This window comes from Falco cherrug, chromosome 19 (assembly GCF_023634085.1).
Source record: "Falco cherrug isolate bFalChe1 chromosome 19, bFalChe1.pri, whole genome shotgun sequence".
NCBI lineage: Eukaryota > Metazoa > Chordata > Aves > Falconiformes > Falconidae > Falco > Falco cherrug.
Window position 1 is genome coordinate 640,665 of NC_073715.1, and position 18,210 is coordinate 658,874.

The 18,210-nt window shown below is 50.3% G+C and overlaps 1 protein-coding gene across 1 annotated transcript; it reads left to right on the forward strand.

Moving 5' to 3' along the window:
- Positions 1–10,115: 10,115 nt before the first annotated feature.
- On the forward strand, positions 10,116–10,850 carry LOC129734346 (olfactory receptor 14C36-like; the record flags this gene model as incomplete). The annotated part of the gene is made up of 1 exon (XM_055697273.1): positions 10,116–10,850. A coding segment is annotated over exon 1 (735 nt), but the record flags the coding sequence as incomplete, so codon positions are not given.
- Between the last annotated feature and the right edge of the window lie 7,360 nt (positions 10,851–18,210).

Consider the following 18,210-nt stretch of genomic DNA (forward strand, 5'->3'; position numbering starts at 1 on the left):
CGCACAACTGCAGGCTGTCAGGTTGGCGAGGCAGGATTTACCCTTGGAAAATCCACCTGGACAGTTACCCGCTCAGGTGCCAGCGATGTCAGCCAAGGGGACTCTAACTGATGGCACACCCCTCACCACTGGCGGTCCGTGCAGCCTGTGGTTATTTGAGTGGCTTTTCTGGACTCTTCATAAATGTTTGTAACACCTGCTCATCCATCCTCTCTCACAGGAGACCTCTGCCTATAAAAGGAGGTTTCCAAAGGGATATTCCTAAGAAATACCAATTTTCCTCCAGAATGTCACTACCACTAATCCTTTATACCATCTGTCCTTAATTTCTCTCATCTTCTACATATTTGCACCTGACTAGGAGACAATAACCACTTCTAGAGGATGTCTTTTCAGCAGACTGTCTCGACAATGTCTTTTTCCATTATCCTTCAGGTTTCTCCTCCTTTTTTTCTTTGGTCCTACAGGTACCTCTCACCTCTGCAGCTCGTTTCAGCTTCCAGGAGAAAAAGTATATGTCTTCCCACAGCCCATCTGTCCCCTATAACCAGATATTTCCTTGTGATTAGATCTATCTTTCCGTATCTGCTACCCTAAAAGATTTCTCATAAGAGTGTCCCTTGCAGAAAGGCACCTCATCAGAGACAGCTTGGACTTGACCTATTCTTGTGGAGTGTGTTTTCCTATTGATGACACTTGATCATTTTTCACAGTGCTTGCAGATAGAAAACAATTTTCTTCACCAGTGTGCAGCCAGTCCTCTAAGGCAAACAGGTGGGGATGGTGCAAAGGAGCTGCAGCACCCACCTGCAGAATTGAGGGGAGAAGTCTGACGTAAGGAGAAGGGATGTGAGTCCCAGGGGACAATGAGAAAAAGGGTGGTCTTGGGGACATTCAGAGCAAGGTTGTCCATCTGGTGTTAGACCTCAAGCGACTGCATTTCCTACCAGTCCAGACCTGATGAGGAGACCCTCTGCATCATTATCACTTGGAGATTGCTGCTAGAACCTCCCCTCTAGCCTAAAAAGTAGCAAAATACAACCTATGAAATGAAAAATAATTATTTTGAAGTGCACTTTGAAATCCTCTCTCTTATCTACATGAATGGAACAGATTCAATTAGCTGCACAGGTCTTCAAGACTTGAAGGAAATGAGAAAAGGCAAATACCTCATTAGGGCCTTGGGGGCTCCTGCCATGAACCTGAGCTACTGAGAGCAGACTGAACCAACCACTGAAGGAATGTAAGTCAGAAGCAACACTGAAAATACCTTCAAACATTGATGGGTCCCGCTGAGGGCCATTGCTGACAAAGCGTCCCCATGGACTCGTTAGAGTAGCTAATTAGAGGCCAGACCTGCAGGCAGGCAAAGGTACTGTGTCAGTGGCTGTAATGCTGCAAAACACATTTGGATTTTTTTATGAAGCAGAAAGACCAAGCCCTGACCCCCAGGCTCTTGGAGGGCAGAACATAAGACCCTCCAAATCAAGTTCTATGTCACAGGCCTTGGTGGGAGAGGCAGCTGCCATTGCCAGGGGGACAGAGGCCTCAGCCCGCTGTGGGGCCATTCAGCCTCGCTGCAGCCCTGGGCCGTCTCCACTGCAAGTTGCCCTACACTGTCCATGTGGCACCTCTTTCCACTCTGGGGGTTGACTCTTCCTTGCTTTCCTACCCAGCATTCACATCCACATTTCTCTGCCTTTTCTGGAGTTTCTCCCCTCATCCCTGCTTGTTCCTTGAAACTCAAAGCCGTGGGACGATCCAGGCTCCCTCTGGGTGAACTCTGGCATCAGAGGGCAAACCTCAGAGAATACCAGTTGTTGCGTATACGTAGATCAAAGTGGGAGAAATTCTAGAGATACAAAAAAAATTTGGAAGCATCCTAATATTTGTCATGAGTCCCAGGAAGTTCACACCTTCTATGAAATTGAAGAAAATATGCTGATGTCCTGGTTTCCTGATTTACAGCTATTGGTTAAAAAGTTCATCTCCAGATGCCTTTCTCCTCTTTCTCTTTGATCACTCCAACCCATTCTACCTATGTAGCTTCTGCTTTAAGGTTCAGAGTGGAAAAATTGGACTGTCTTTCAGTAGTGTCTCTAATATTCCCTATGGGCAACTCTTCAGTTGTCGCAATAGACCTCATGGGGATTTGCTTGAACTTACAATACGACAGCTGAGAAATTTATTTTTATTTATTAATTTCTAACCCACTCCCCCAACACACACCCTGATAAGCAATCCCTCTTTTATTCCTGTTTACACCCTCTTCTCTAAAGGAAAGCAGCCAATATTTACTGCCAAGCACTTCCTATATTCACCTGCAGAGCTGGTTGGAGAAGTCAGATGTCAAGTGATGGAAGTGCCATGGGGCTGAGGAGATAAACAGTGGGGCTGGGGAGGTGAGAAGTCAGGCTGTCCACGCAGTGTTTAGCTCCAGGGACTGCTTTTCCAACCTCTGCACAACTCCTCAGGAGGCATGCTGCATCAGTTGCCATTAGAAAAGTCTTCTATCACTTCTCCATAGTGGTCATTACCTGCCTTCCTCTTTAACTATACTTCTGAAACTTATTAAGTGTTCAAGCCTTGAAGACCAGATGTCCCTGATGGAGGAGACAGGGCTCGTCAGGGCGTGCTCCCTCGTCATGAGCCCAGGGTGTCTTTGCTGCTGTGGACTTCAGGTGTTCAGAGGAGCCTGAAGAAACCTCTCAAGAACACCAAGTCCAGAGCAAAGCCCACAGTCCCTGGAAGCGTTAATGGGCCCCACTGAGGGCCATGCCTGAGAAAGCCTCCCCATGGCCTTGTTAGAGCCCGTCCTTGGGGGCTGTGAGTGCAGGAAGGCAAAGGCGCTGTGCAGGCAGCTCTGCTGCTGAGCAAAGCCTTGGCTTGCTTGATGAAGCAGAAAGGCCAAGCCGTGACCTGCAGCCTGTGGGGAGGTGGGTGCTGTCCCTCACAGAGGGCTCAGGGCTCTTCTGGGGACCATGGAAGGTGGGCATCCAATGCCCAGTGAAGGACAGCAATGGCACAGCAACTTCCAGCTTCCCCATGGGGCCGCAAGGAGGCAACGATGTCCCGTGCCTTGAGGACATCATGTCTTGACATGACCCTCAGAGACAGAGACAGCTGCCACAGCCAAGGGGACACAGACCTGGGTTCTACTGGTGCCTTCCAGCCTTGACAGTGCCCTCTGCCCTCTTCACCACAGGCTGTCCTACATGGTTGGAGCCCTGCCCCTGTTTCCCTGCAGGCTGTAGGCACCATCTCGCTACCCTGCCTTGCTCTCACCCCAACATTGCCATACCTTCGCTGAGGTACCTCCACTCTCACCGGCTGTTCCTTGAAACACAAAGCCATGGGCTGATCCAGGCTCCCTCTGGCTGAGCTCTTGCACCGCAGCAGGACCCCTAGAGTGAAAGTTCTTCCTCCCGATAGCCACTCTCCATTTGCAACATTACACTTTGTGAAATCTTTTCCCCTCTCCTCTTTTTTCCCACTACCCAGGAAAGCTTTACCACCTCAGGAACTGCCCTCCAAGCAGGGAACCTAACTCAAAAGCTATTTTTGGTGGTCTTTCCCCTCAAAAAAGTGAAGTCACCTCCACATGGTCTTCTAAACCACATGGCTGCTGCTGGCCTTTCAGCTTCTCCCAGAGACGTGACCAAGCCACATGCCTGCTGCTGTCCTCTCATGTCCACAGGCAAAATGGACGACAGCCTGTACCCCAGCCCTTTTCCTGGAGAGGTCCTATGCTGTAGCTTGGCAGAAGGACTTTCCCAGCCATGTTCCTGTTGCCAGCCTGCCACCTCCAGAGACAGAACTGACCTCACAGGCCCCTTCACAGCCAGGCATGTCCTCCTGCATGAGGAGTTCCTGAGAATCAGCTGTCCTCCTCATAACACACCCCTCTGTCACCCTCATTCTAACCCATGACCTGGCCACAGAAAAGCAGCCTTGTTTCTTTCAGATTTCTCAAATGCATTTCCCACAGGCCATTTCTATGGAGAAATATTCTTCACATGAACTTCCCTAGTTGTGTTGACATTTTTTATATATGCTCTTATAGCTCTATGGCTTCTTTTTCCAGGTTGGACTGACCTCTGGAGATCGTTGTATCCAGCCCTCCAACTGAAGCAGGGTGACCTAGACCAGCTTGCTCAGCAACGTGTCTAGGTAGGCTTGCAATAAATCACGGAAGCATAAGAACAGAGAATCATTTAGGTTGGAAAAGACCTTAAAGGCCATCAAATTCAACCATTACCTCAGGACAGCCAATTCCGTCACTGAATCATATCCCGAAGCACTGTGTCTATGTATTTCTGAAACATCTCCAGGGCTGGTGATTCCACCAGCTCCCTGGGCAGCCTGTTCCAATGCTTGACCATCCTTGCAGTGAAGATGTTTTTCCTCATATCCAATCTAAAGCTCTCCTCTCTAACTAGAGGCTATTTCCTCTTGTTCTGTGACTTGTTATGTGGCAGAAGAGACCTACCCCCGCTCATCTACAACCTCCTTTCAGGTAACTCTAGAGAGCAGTAAGATCCCTCCTGAGTCTCCTCTTCTCCAGAGTAAAACCACTTTTCAAAAGAAAACCGTCTTTTCAGACACTCTTCAACAGACCAGGGCTCCAAACCCTTCACCAGCTTTGTTGCCCTTCTTGGACATGATCCTCAGCGTTTCTCTTGCAGTGAGGGGCCCAAAATGGAAACACAGTGTTCAAGGTGTGGCTTCAGCAGTGCTGAGTACAGGGGGTCCATCACTGCCCTGGTCCTGCTGGCCACACTGTTTCTGATAGCAGACACGATGATATGGGCCTTCTTGGCCACCCGGGCACACTGCTGGCTCTTGCTCAACCATCTGCCAACCTGCACCCTCAGGGTACTTCCCCACCAGCCTGCCTTCCAGCTACTCTGGCCCAAGCCTGTAGCGTTGTGGGGGGCTGTTGTGACCCACGTACAGAACTGGCACTTCTCCTGGTTGAACTTCATACAATTGGACACATCCAAATGGTCCAACCAGTGCAGATCCCTCTGCAGAGCCTTCCTGCCTTCAAGGACATCAGCACTGCTACCCCACTTGATGTTGTACACAAACTCACTGAGGGTGCACTCAATCCAGACCATTGATGAAGTTCTGAAGCAGGACTGGCCCCAGCACTGAGCCCTGGGGAACACCACTCCTTATGGGCCGTCACCTGGATGTCACTCCATTTACTACCCCTCTTGGGGCTTGGCTGTCCAGCCAGCTTTAACCCAGCATGGAGAACACCCACCAAAGCCATGAGCAGCCAGTTTCTCCAGGAGAATGCAGTGGGAGATGGAGCCAAAAGGCTTTCCTAAGGTCCAGGTAGACAGCATCCACAGCCTTTCCCTCATCCACTCGGCAGGTCACCTTGTCCCAGCAGGAGATCAGATTCATCAGGCAGGACCTGCCTTTCATAAACCCATACTGGCTGGTCCTGACCTCCTGGTTTTCCTGTGGCTCCTGTGTGATGATGCTCAGGACGATCTGCTCTACAACCTTCCCTGGCACTAAGATCAGTTTGACAGGCCTGTAGTTATCCCGATCCTCCCTCCTACCCTTCTTGTAGGTGGGCAGCACTTGACTAGCATTCAGCCTTCTTGGGCCTCCCCAGTTAGCCAGCACTGTGGAAAGTCACCCCTGTGGTGAGGCAATAGAGAAATAGACCAATGATTTTCAAAGTGTTCCTGCATCACGGGATGTCCATTGTCAAGGACACATTCAAAAGCACCTTGTCCTTTCTGGGTATAAGGTTCACCGGAACCACATGTCCACTGGGGCTGCAGAGGCATCACTGGCAGCAATGCCTTCTCCTGCAGCACTGCACAGTCCAGCCCTGCGTGTCTCTGGTCCCAAGGACAGCATGGATTGCTCTCCTTAGGGACATCTCATTTCACCGTCACAGTGACCTCTGCCCACCACCCCAGCATGCTCTGCAGCAAAATATTTTGCTTGCGTGTGACCTTGGACACTTGGTACCCATTATTATTTTTGTAGTTACATGTCTGAGCTTGGCCCAGGTGACACAGGTGTGGTTCAGGGTAACTGCTCTGAAATAACCTAAATCAGGGAGAGGAAGGGGAAAAGTCTTATTTAAGCAGCATGAGGAAGCCTTAGGATCAATAACCTCACATCTTCTTGGGGAATTTAGAGATCCTGTGGGTTTACATGGCAAGGGTTTGGGAGTGGTTTGGAGGTGTTTGTAGGGCTGGCAGAGGTGAGAAGAGATCAAGAGCTGACTCCATGACCATAACAGCGACTTTCATTTGACTCCAAAATGGACCAGCCCCTGCCCAAACCTGAGCTAATAAGCAATCGCAGTGGCACCTCTGTGATACCCTATGGCAGAAAGGACAAAGCAGAAAGGGAGAGGAGTGAGAATGATGTGAGAGAACAACCCTACAGACATCAAGGTGAGTGAAGAAGGAGGGGAGCAGCGAGACAGAGGCTTGGTGGGATCCTGCAAGCCAGTGGTCAAGTAACCACCTACTGACAGTCACAGGGCAGCACAGTGACAATGCTCCTTTATGTGTCTGTAGGTTGTTTACATCAGTATTCTAGCACAGCTGCCAGATGGGCCAACAGCTGTGATGCTCCCCTGGATCTGAAACCCTGCATCATTCGTGTCCACCTTGGTACTAGGAGCAAAGCAATGGTGGAGTCTCGTCTCCCAGGGGCAGTGAGGCAGGAGAGCAGCAGAGTGCAGGCCCCAGGTCATACACTGGCAGGCTGTGGCCTGTGCAGAAGGAGGGAACACTCCTTCGGGTGCCCTGGAATTGCCTCACCGGTCTAAACCGCGTGGTGGATGCCTGGGCTGTTGGAGGCTGCTGTCCTTGCCGAGCAGCTGTGCTGAGCTCTGCCACCTGCCTTGGCACTTGGTTCCCTCAGTGTCACAGCTCTGTCTGCAACAGGACGGGCTGCAGCTGCCTCTGCGTGGGCCCCTGGCTGAGGGCACTGCTGCACATCTGGGCTGAAGCCCCCCAGCTGTGGCACCAGCCCAGCTCTGCCTGGCCATAAGGCAACCTGGTACCAAGTGTCCCCGAGCCCGGGGGTGCAAAGGCTTTGCTTCAGAGCAGAGACATGGCCTGGGCAAAGGAGAGCTGGGTCTTGAGCCCTCGGACTGTGCAATGAAGTGCTGAAATGGGCTCTGCAGGGCTTACTGAAGCACTGAAGACATCCTCCCTGCCCCTGCCTGCAGAACCACCAGACACACACATGCACACACGCTCCTTTAGGAGTACTTGGATCCTTTGCTGCAGTTTTCCTGGTGTCCTCTCTAGTAATGGGTTAACAAAAGTTGATACTCCTGCAGAAAACTTTTTCTAGTAGGAGAATTGCCACTGCTGGAAATAAGTGTGTGTCCCCAGGAGAGGCAAGGCCCGTGAGGGATTGCCTCATCCTGCTGCCCAGCAGGTTCCCCTGCAGCCCCAGGGACAGCTGGAGGGAGCCCAGAGGGGCAGAGGAGGGAGGCAGGGAGAGCTCAAAAGCAGCCCTTGGTGGGGGGCTGCTGAGAGCTCCCTGCTGGAGAAATCTGCAGAGCCCTGGAGCCGGTAAGTGTGTGGCTGCAGGGCAATGCCTCTGCAGTTCCTAGCCGGGTCTGCAGCAGCTGGGCCCCCCCCAGCCTGTGGGACCGTGTGGGAGCCTTTTGCTGTGGAGGAGGCCAGTGTGCTGCAGAGCAGGGCTTCCCTGCTGCAGCGTGGGAGGGCCAGGGCATGTGGGCTGCCTTGTGCCAGGGCCGGCTGCAGGGCTGTGAAGGTGGCTGTGCAGGCAGGGGTGCCCAGGGCTGTCCTTGCCAGCAGGGTCCCTGCAGCCCAGGGGGCTGTGTGCTGGGGCAGGGGCTCTGCCGCCTGCCAGGGGCAGCTCTCAGCCTGCTGGGGGCTCCCGACAGCTCTGGGGGCGTATGAACCGACCCCTGATAGGGAAGGATCTCTCTGCTGTTGAGAGTGTGCCGCAAGGGTGAGCGCTGCTTAGAAGTATAGGTTACCCTCAGAATATGTCTGGATGAGACTTTTCGTATCGAAGGTCAGCGCAGGGATTGCTATGATAAATCCAGGGCTCTCCTCAATCTTTGTTTTCAGTTTTCTGTTGTTGGGGGCAGGAGAGGGGAGGCAGAAATGTTAATGGAGATCTCGAGTTTGAAGATGTCCCTGAGACTGCCAGCTGTAACTCTGAGTGATGAGGAGGTCTGCCAGGAGCCTCCTGAAGTGCCCTCAGCCACTCCTCCGCCTATGAACAGCAGCAGCAGCACCTTTGCTGGAGCCATCAGGGTCGTTCTGAGCTGCCCTTTTCCCCCTGCGGACAGGACCCTGTGCCCAGCCAGTGCCCTTCAGAGAGGCACGTTTGTGTGGGGCCAGTGCACAGAGGCAGAGATGTGGTCTGTGAGCACTGACAGGGAAAGACCTGGCACAGGGAGATACCTCCCACAAGGAAAGTCTCCTGACATCCAGGATATTGCAAGGACTGATAGGAAAATTCAGACAGAATTGTTGTTGAAGGGAGAATCAGAAAGCTCTCTCTGGCCATGTGCAGTGCAGACCCCTTTCTCTGAGGCATCCCCCTGGCCTGCTCTCCCCCCAGCAAAGCCTCTGCCCTCAGGGCTGGGGGTCCCGAGGCGTGAGCCACCCCCTCTGCAGCCAGAGCTCCAGCAGAGCCGCGGTGCAGCTCTGCAGCCACGTGCCCCGGTCCCTCTGCAGAGCACAGGGGCTGAGAGCAGCTGCCCGGCAGTGTTGGTGTGTGGGAGGTGGCGAGCAGAGCTGGGCAAGGGCAACGCTGCCCTCAGTGCCTGGCTCGCTCGCCCTGGACACTCTTACCTAGACCATCAGTGCAATTTTACTTCTTTCTCTGCCGTTTTGGGTTAGTTTTATTCTCTAGCTCTTGCTGTCAGGCTCTCTGGGGATGGGTGTTTCAGCTGCAGAGTCACACTCTGACCTTGTGGGTCCTCTCCTGCAGGTGTGTCCATGGGAACAAGTGTCCCAGCTTTCCTCTCAGCTGTGGGGCTGTGGGCAATGCCCTATGTGGGGCTGGGCAAGGGGCTGGTTCTCCCTGAACCTGATGCTCTTGTTAGGGCACTTGGCTACCTCCTTGAAGTTCCCTTCCAAGCAGCGAGTTGCCCTCCAGAATGGAAACCTGTCCCTTCACACCCAATAGTGATCTGAAAGCCCCACATAGAAGCGTAGAGTTTCTGTGATGGAGAAAACACTTGGGGTGGGTGAAATGAGCTGTGTATCCTTTGCTGTGGGTGGGATGCTGAGTTCTGATGAAAGCCTACAACCTTTACTGGTCTGTGGTGGGTCAGTCCGTTCTCAGCAGTGCCTTGTGGTGTTTCAGGGTAACATGGGAGTGTGGCCACCATTCATCTCAGGAAGGTGCAAGCCCATAGAAACTGGGAACCAGAAGGACAGACCACCTCCCCTCACTGGGCACTCACCCACAGGCAATCCTCTTGCCTCACAGACCTCACTCTGTTCCACCGGAGGGCAGCAAAAATGCTCTGCTTTTCTGACATCTGAAAATACTCAACAGGAGAGATGGGGGGGAGCTGTGAAAAAAACTCAAGCTCTCTTACAATGCCTTCACCCTTCCCGTTCCTTAGCACTGGCGCTGCAGACGCTGACCAGCCCTTCTGCGTTGGCACTGGTTTCAGAGGACAAAGTTAAACACCAGGACTGGTCCCTGCCCCCACCCACTGCTGCAGAGTGGGACTGGCTGGTCAAGAGCCCGTGGGCAGATGCCCTGCTCTTCATCACCCACACGGCCAGCACCAAGCAGGGCTGCAGCCACACAGCTGCAGGAAGGTCTCCGAGAAAAGAGAGGGATGTCTGTGTGTGACGGGGGGATGGTCTGTGGGAAATGGCTTTGATTTTGCTTGCAGAAGTCTCCCCTAAATTATCACTGTCTTTTTCTCCTGTGACAGGACCATATGCCCAGAGGCAGCACATGTCCAACAGCAGCTCCATCACCCAGTTCCTCCTCCTGGCATTGGCAGACACGCGGGAGCTGCAGCTCTTGCACTTCTGGCTCTCCCTGGGCATCTACCTGGCTGCCCTCATGGCCAACGGACTCATCATCACTGTATGTGACCACCACCTGCACACCCCATGTACTTCTTCCTCCTCAAACTCTCCCTCATCAACCTGGGCTCCATCTCCACCACTCTCCCCAAAGCCATGGCCAACTCCCTCTGGGACACCAGGGACATCTCCTACCCAGGATGTGCTGCACAGCTCTTCCTGATTGTCTTTTTCCTTTCAGCGGAGTGTTCTCTCCACCCCGTCATGGCCTATGACCGCTACGTGGCCATCTGCCAGCCCCTGCACTACGGGACCCTGCTGGGCAGCAGAGCTTGTGTCCACATGGCAGCAGCTGCCTGGGCCAGTGGGTTTCTCTATGCTGCGCTGCACACGGCCAATACACTGTCACTGCCGCTCTGCCAAGGCAATGCCCTGGGACAGTTCTTCTGTGAAATCCCACAGATCCTCAAGCTCTCCTGCTCACACACCTACCTCAGGGAAGTGGGGCTTATTGTGTCTGGTGCCTCTTTATTCTTTGGGTGTTTTGTTTTCATTGTTCTGTCCTATGTGCAGATCTTCAGGGCTGTGCTGAGGATCCCCTCTGAGCAGGGACGGCACAAAGCCTTTTCCACGTGCCTCCCTCACCTGGCCGTGGTCTCCCTCTTTCTCAGCACTGCCATGTTTGCCCACCTGAAGCCCCCCTCCATCTCCTCCCCATCCCTGGACCTGGTGGTGGCAGTCCTGTACTCGGTGGTGCCTCCAGCAGTGAACCCCCTCATCTACAGCATGAGGAACCAGGAGCTGAAGGACGCACTGAAGAAGCTGATGCAGTCAGGTGTATCTCAGCAGCACTGAACTGCCTGAATCTCCTCACAAGGCATTTGCAGGTCATCTCTGGAACTTCCTGTGCATTTAGCGCTTTTAATGTCACAATTGTGTTTCTCCTAGAATGTTTGCATGCACTCCACTTTCTCAATAGCATGAACCCAGCCTGCCTGACCAGCCTGGCTTTTGTACGTTTGCATCCAGGATGGTGCAGCTGGACTCCTGTGTCACATCTCTGTAATTTAAGGGGCTTGTGTAGTGGAGACATCTATCAACTTCCCAGGAGAGTAAAGCACCAGTGTAGAGCTCAGCTGTGTGAGTGTGCAAAGTTGGGGCAAATAACAGGGTGGGGGCACGCGGCAGGGTGTCCTGGTGCAAATCCTTGGGTCACGGTGAAGGAAGCAAGGCAGTGATCGGGTGGGACACTGTCACAACGGAGGGAAGACACAGTCACTCAATATGAGTGATCAGCAGACTTCGTTTATTGTCTCTTACAGTCACCTTTTATGCCTTCTTATAATTAGCTCATACATATTACAAAAGTTAAGCTCATTATTGGTTAGTTGCCTAAATACCAAGTCCGCCCCTAGTTTCTCTTCTGCAGTTATCTGTTCCCACCTGCAACATTCTTTTCCCACCGAAATCTTCCTGTTATTGTGTAACAAGGACAGCCAAAGACAGTGTATTTTGCTTTACTTCAGATAAGCTGAGAGCGATGTGCATTTTTGTCCAGCCAGCTGGACTATGTCTATGTGACCCTTTTCAGCTAGCCAGTTATCCACAGGACACAGGGCTCTGCTCAGTGCCATGTTCCCTGGATACCCAGGGGAAGCTGCCCCAGGTGCCCCAAGATGTCCTAAGCATCAGTCGTTTCCTTTGCTTGTTGTACACCCCAGTCGCTACGAGGAACATTTGCTGCATGGTCAGCTCTGTCATCCTTAGTGGCTCAGTGATACCCAACTCCATTGCAACTCTAAATGTAAATGGAGCCACTTTCCTCCTGTCACTGGTTACACACAAGTCCCATAGCTCTTGCCACAGTTGGCCGCTCAGCCAAGGCTGTGGTCAGACACCTCCAGCCAGATCATGTCCTCACGGCTTTGCTTTGACAAATAGTGAAGTAAACCACTGACTGTAGTAATCCCACCAACTGGCCTGGGTCCAGTCTTTCACTCTCGATGTTATCTCAAATAAACCCCAGTTTCTCAGCCTCTCCTTGTCCATAACATGATCCAGGTCCCAACCATCCTTATGGCTCCTGCAGGACTTGCTCCAGTCGGTCAGGGTCTTTCTTGTGCGGGGGAGCCCCACTGTGGGCTCAGCAGTCCTGATGTGGTCCTGTGGAGGGTTAACCACAGCACCCAGCCAGCCACCCAGCTGCTCATCTGCTCCCCTGACTCAACAGGAAAAAAGCAGAAATTATACCAGCAATGTTCATGGGTCATGGCCAAAATGTGTCATATTAAAATTCAATTTAATTTATTGCCAATTAAAAAATACATGGACTGTGAGAAACCAGGACTGAAACATAAAGACCATTCCCTTGACAGTTTCTCCAAGGGCCAAATTACTCCATTGTTCCCAATTCATCTACACACCAACACCCTGAGAGGTGTAAGGGTGCTGCGATGGAGAGACAGGACACTGCTTGATGCAAGCAAATGTTGATTTATTGTATACAATCATGAGTTTATATATGTTACCAGAGGCCGCGTGCTTTAAACAGATTGGTTCCTTAAGCTAAGCATTACATACTAGGCAATCCCTGTTTGGTTAACTACAAACAAAGGACACTTTAAGTAAGTTTTTACAGTCATCAATTAACAGCAAAGTGTTACTTCTCCCTGGCTCCATCTGTTCCTCATCTCCTTACCTTTTCTCGGCCTGACTCATCTTGTTGGTTGTCATCTATTCACCCTCCTTATCCTCCCAACGTTTGTGGCCTACAAGCTGGAGCACGTTCCTTTCAGCTAACTGATTGTTACTTATGGTCCTGATTTCCAGGCCCCCTCCTACACCTCCCCCTTCTTGTTTTTGAGCAATCCAAATCCCGTTTGTTTTAAACATGCATTCGATCAAGTTACTCATCACTCCTTGTAAGCGTTGAAACAAACAAGGAACACATAATACTACAACCAACAATACTGTCAATACCATCAATGCTCCTTTGATTATGGTTTGTAACCAGCCCCCTAACCCAAGGCTTGAAAGCCAGTCAGAAAAAGGATCATGTCCTTCAGTAACATGCTTCATATTCTTGCGCAGTGCTGCTAATTTCTGAGCTATGCTTTTTGAGTGATCAGACAAATTCATACAACACATTCCTTAACGATGTTCACTACAGGCTACTCTCTACTGTTCGTGCTGTTTCCTTATCTTCTACAGGTGGCATCACATCCATCCCTTGTTCTGTCTCATCCTAGTTTCTTCTCATACTCCCTCAAAGTTATTTAACTCTTTGCTGCAGGATCAAAGCTGCACATCGTCAAAGCAAGGCCAAAGCTGCACTTTATCTATGTCAAAACAAACCACTGTCTCTGTTCTGTACAATTCTACAATTCCCCCTTTTTGTTTTTGAACAGCTAGTACCAGGTTTGCCGTGTTCTGCGGGGCCCTTGCAAACATGACAGCAACCAAGGCAATAGCAAACAAACAGTACTGCACATTGAGTGAATGGATGCCAAAAAGGCTGACATTTCCTCAGATTTTGATAACATGTTGCTGCAGTGGGGCGCCTAAAATCCACACAGCACGTACCATCAAAATCCTCACAGCCATGTCCTTGAGCCAACAACAAAAGCCAATAGTTGCTCTGTTTTGTATGTCATAGTGGCAAATTTGACTCACATTCTTAACTGCCTACCAAACAAGGTGATTTAACTCTTTAATGCTTTCCCTGCTGTTACTCTGGATAAGAGAAGAACCGCTGCAATACATTCCCATCATAGCCTCCTACTACATTAGCATCTACATAAAGACAACTATCGACATTCCAAGTGCAAACAATATCAACTTCTTTTGGATTAACATTACACAAAGGTAATCAATTGTCCCAAATATCAAGGCTTTCAGTAAGATTCTTCATTCCCCACATACATTCACTTTTTTGCAACAATGTCTGCAAGTCAGTTTCAAGGAAGGGCACACCAAAGAAGGACTGGTTCAGTCAAAACGTTCAAAACATAGCATGCTTTCTCTGAACGTGCCTCTGGGGTCATTCCCTTCATTCCCTCTCTTTTTTTATGCAACCAGAGAGACTTTCCCATAACAGAGAAGCCCTTATTTACATCTCTGAGCCTGGACACAAACCGCAGCTGCATGCACCACCAGGCTCAGGGCAGAAATCATTCAGCAGTTACATAGCTGTATATCACTACACGCATGCAGACACCTATTTATCACTAGATAACCGTGTTTATCTTTCCTATTCTCCTTCACAATGCCCAGCTGTTCTCTCATCTCTTGTTAGGTCAAACATTCTCATTTTCCTCTCCTATATCTCTCTCCAGACATTCTCTATCCTCCTCTTTTTTGCTTGTTAATTCCAAAGAGGCAAAGGTTGTGTGTAGCTGGGTGACCATGACCTGATTTATGTTATAATCAATTAAACACTGAATACAGGAAAAAAGGCATGGGAGATATAAGGCAAACATCAATAAGGTGGTTAAAGATAATTATAATAAATCCTGTAATACTTTTGATCCATGGCCCAAAGTTTCCCAGCCACGAGAAGAGACCAATGGCATCCCGCCCCTGGCTCTGCTGCAGATTTTTGTTTAAGGCTTTTGAGTTTTGTATGCTTTTGTGGATTGATTCAGAGTGGTCACTCAGATTCACATAGCACATCCTATCAAAGTCTTCACACTCGTGTCCCTGTTTTAATACTAAAAGTTAATAGCAACTCGGTTCTGTAGCAAGATATGACGGACAGAATCAACATCTGTTAAGAAGCCAGAAAAAAAAAAAAAAGAAAAAAAAAGAATAGTATTGGTGGTATTACTTTTTTTAGCAAGCTAGCAGCCTAATTTACTAAGCAAGTTAAGAGTGTGTACTATTCTACAGAAGAGATTAGAGAAGCAAAAAAATGTGTTATGCTGCATTGCAGAGCACAACCTGAGAGTTACAGTCAGCTGTGAGCTCTGCGTTATAATCATTTTGACACATGTTGGCATTGTGATTGTGAAAGTTGCCATTTACAGTTTTCATTGGCATTATCATAGCTGGTTGTTTAAAAAAGCAACCCTTGAGCTTCCTCATGCTCGACTTGTTGCAAAATATTCTGAAGCTGATCAATAAAGTTAGTACATGACTCTTTAGGACCCTGCAAGACTGTGGCGAGTGACTCGCTAGAGGCTCGCCCAGACTCCCCCATCCTGACTGCCTTAATAGCCATCTCCTTCATCTGCAAATAGTTGTCCCTGGGATACCTTGCCTGGGTCACAGAATCAGCACAACTATTTTCTCCAGCCAACTGCTCACAGTTAACAGCAATTCCCCAATTAAGGTTTTCAATCAAGGCCACTACAGGTAGCTCACAAAAATCAGATAACCCCATCATAAACTGTGTCAGAGTTAGTACCATACAAAGCAATGACTTCCAGTCATGCAGTGTGAGTGTATAAGGCTCTGCCATCACTTCAAGAAGGGACATAGCAAAGGTATTATGAATCCTCCCTTCCCCCACTGCTTTAACTCTTTAACAGCCTCGTATTGCACAGGCTGCCACTCTCGAGGTTGCTTTATCTGACAAAATACTGAACATGCCCTAGCGACTTCCAAAACCCCTCGCTTAAGCACTTCCCACTTGCATTCCTGCCACCAATCCCTCAGACCCCCTTTCACCCTCCCCGAAAGTCCAGCCAATAAATCGGGAGAGGCGGTGGGGGGTGGAGGGGGGAAGGTCTAATTCCTTGTCCAGATCTATAGGACCTGGATCAAAAGCTTTATCAGTGTCAATGGCATCATTGTCCGAGTTGTCCTGTTCCTGCGCTTGGTCCTGTGTTGTGAGGGTCGCTGCAATCAGTGACAGGAGCTTTGGGGGCAGAGGAGGTGTGGACAGAATCGCCATCGCTGACGGTGTGTTGAGAAGAGTCTTGCTGTCGGTGGAATTTACAGCTTCCTGTGGTCTGGCTCCGTTAGTAGAATTAGTCCATACTTGGCAAAGAGTAGTTGGAATTTGCCACCAAGGTGCTAAATGCATTCCCGATGCAGAGTCCCCCTCTGCGGCAGCATCATACAATTTTCTGCTGAACACTTTCATTTCTTTGAAAGTCTCTAAAGTTTTTTGGCTGCTCACCTGTCTCGATGCATACAGGTGTTATCCTCAGGGTTTAGGTTGTCTGCCTGGTCCAGCCAGCAAGACGATCGTTCAGCCAAGACGTCTCCTCCAGAACGCAGCCCTCTTCCACAAGCTGTCTTTTTTATCGACCAGTTCCGTCCTTATTCTTCCAAGGCTTGGGAACACCACCATAGGGGTCACCATTTGAGGAGACTGAGGCACGGACTCCCGGATCTGACTAGAAGACCCTTTATGAGTCCATATACATCCCTCATAGGGGAAGACACTTGATTCCCATGTTTCCCACAGCTCACCTCTCAGTTCCAGAGGGACTTCAGTTGCCGGTTCCTGCTTCCTTTCAGCAGCTCATTCAACATTCTGTGGGACTTGCAGCCTGCCGCTCAGCCTGGCGGTTCATAAACCCATCACGTCGGGGTCACCGGGTTGCTGCAATGGATAGACGGGATGCTGTTTGATGCTAGCAAATGCCGACTTATTGTACAGAAGCACGAGTTTATTTATGTTATCAGAGGTCGCGTGCTTTAAACAGTTTAGTTCCTTAAGATAAGCATTACATACCATGCAATCCCTATTTGGTTAACTACAAACAAAGGACACTTTAAGTAAGTTTTACACTCATCAATTAACAGCAAACTGTTACTTCCACTTGGCACCATCTGTTCCTCATCTTCTTACCTTTTCTCGGCCAGACTCATCCTGTTGGTTGTTATCTATTCACCCTCCTTATCCTCCCAGGGTTTGTAGCCATCCCCCCAAGGTTCGTGGCCTACAAGCTCCAGCACGTTCCTTTCAGCTAACTGATTGTTACTTATGGTCCAGATTTCGAAGGGCCCCTCCTACACAGAGGCGATAGTGAAGAGGGGGTGATGGCACAGAACATCTCTGTTGCTCCAGTCTGGCAGGGTTTTCTTGTGCTGGGGCGCTCCATTGTTGGCTCAGCAGTCCTGATATGGTCCTGTGGTGGGTTAACCACGGCCAGCACCCAGCCAGCCACCCAGCTCTTCATCTGCTCCCCGACTCAGCAGGACAAAGGGAGAAAAAAAACCAGCAATGCTCCTAGGTCAAGGTACAGGCAGAGAGACTACTTACCAATCCCTGTCATAGCCAAACATGTGTTGTCTTGCCAAAGATCAATTTCATTCATTGCCAATTAAAACAGATGTTGATTGTGAGAAACAATGACCAAAACATTGAAGACCATTCCCAAGTTTCTCCCAGGGCCAAATTACTCCATTGATCCCAATTCACCTACACAAGCACACCCTGAGAGGTGTAGGGGGGATGTTGAAGAGGGTTGATGGCACAGGAAACCTCTGCTGCTCCTTCCTCATCACACTTCTGCCCTGCTCCAGCGTGGGTCCTCTCCATAGACCCTGCCATCTTTGCGGTCAAGGGTATGCATTGTTCATTTCATTCTGTCTTGCTTGTGTCCTTGAAACTCAGAGAATGACAGAGAACGTTGACATTGGAAGGGACCTCTGGAGATCATCCAGTGAAACCCCCTAGGAGAGGCACGGCCAGCTCAAGCCGGTGGTACAGGGCCTTGGCTCGGTAGCTTTGGAATATGTCAAGGGGTGGACATTCCATAACCACTCTTGGCAACTACCTGCAGTGGTTGAACATCCTCAGTTCAAAAAGTGTTACCTTGGCTCACGTGGAGCTCTCAGAGCCTTTTCTTCTCCAGACTGACCAGAGTTAGATCTCTCACCCTGTCTTCCTGGGAGCCATGTTCCAGTCCCTTCAAGAAGCTTGGTGGCCTTTTGCAGGACTTTAGTAGGTCAACAACTCCCTTGCTCTGGGAAGCCCAGCCCTGGACATGGCTCCAGATGTGGCCTCAGCAGTGCTGAGAGGAGGGGAAGGGTCACCTCCCCCCATCAGCCAGCGATGCTTTTCCTAATGCAGCCCAGGGGGCCGTTGGCCTTTGCCATGAGGGTGCATCGATGGCTCCTGCTCAGCTGCTTGTCCTCTGGCACCCAAAGGTCCTTCTCTGCAGAGCTGCTCTCTGGCCAGCCTGCCACCAGCAGGATAGCCCCAGGAGGGCTGGATCACGGGCTGGCC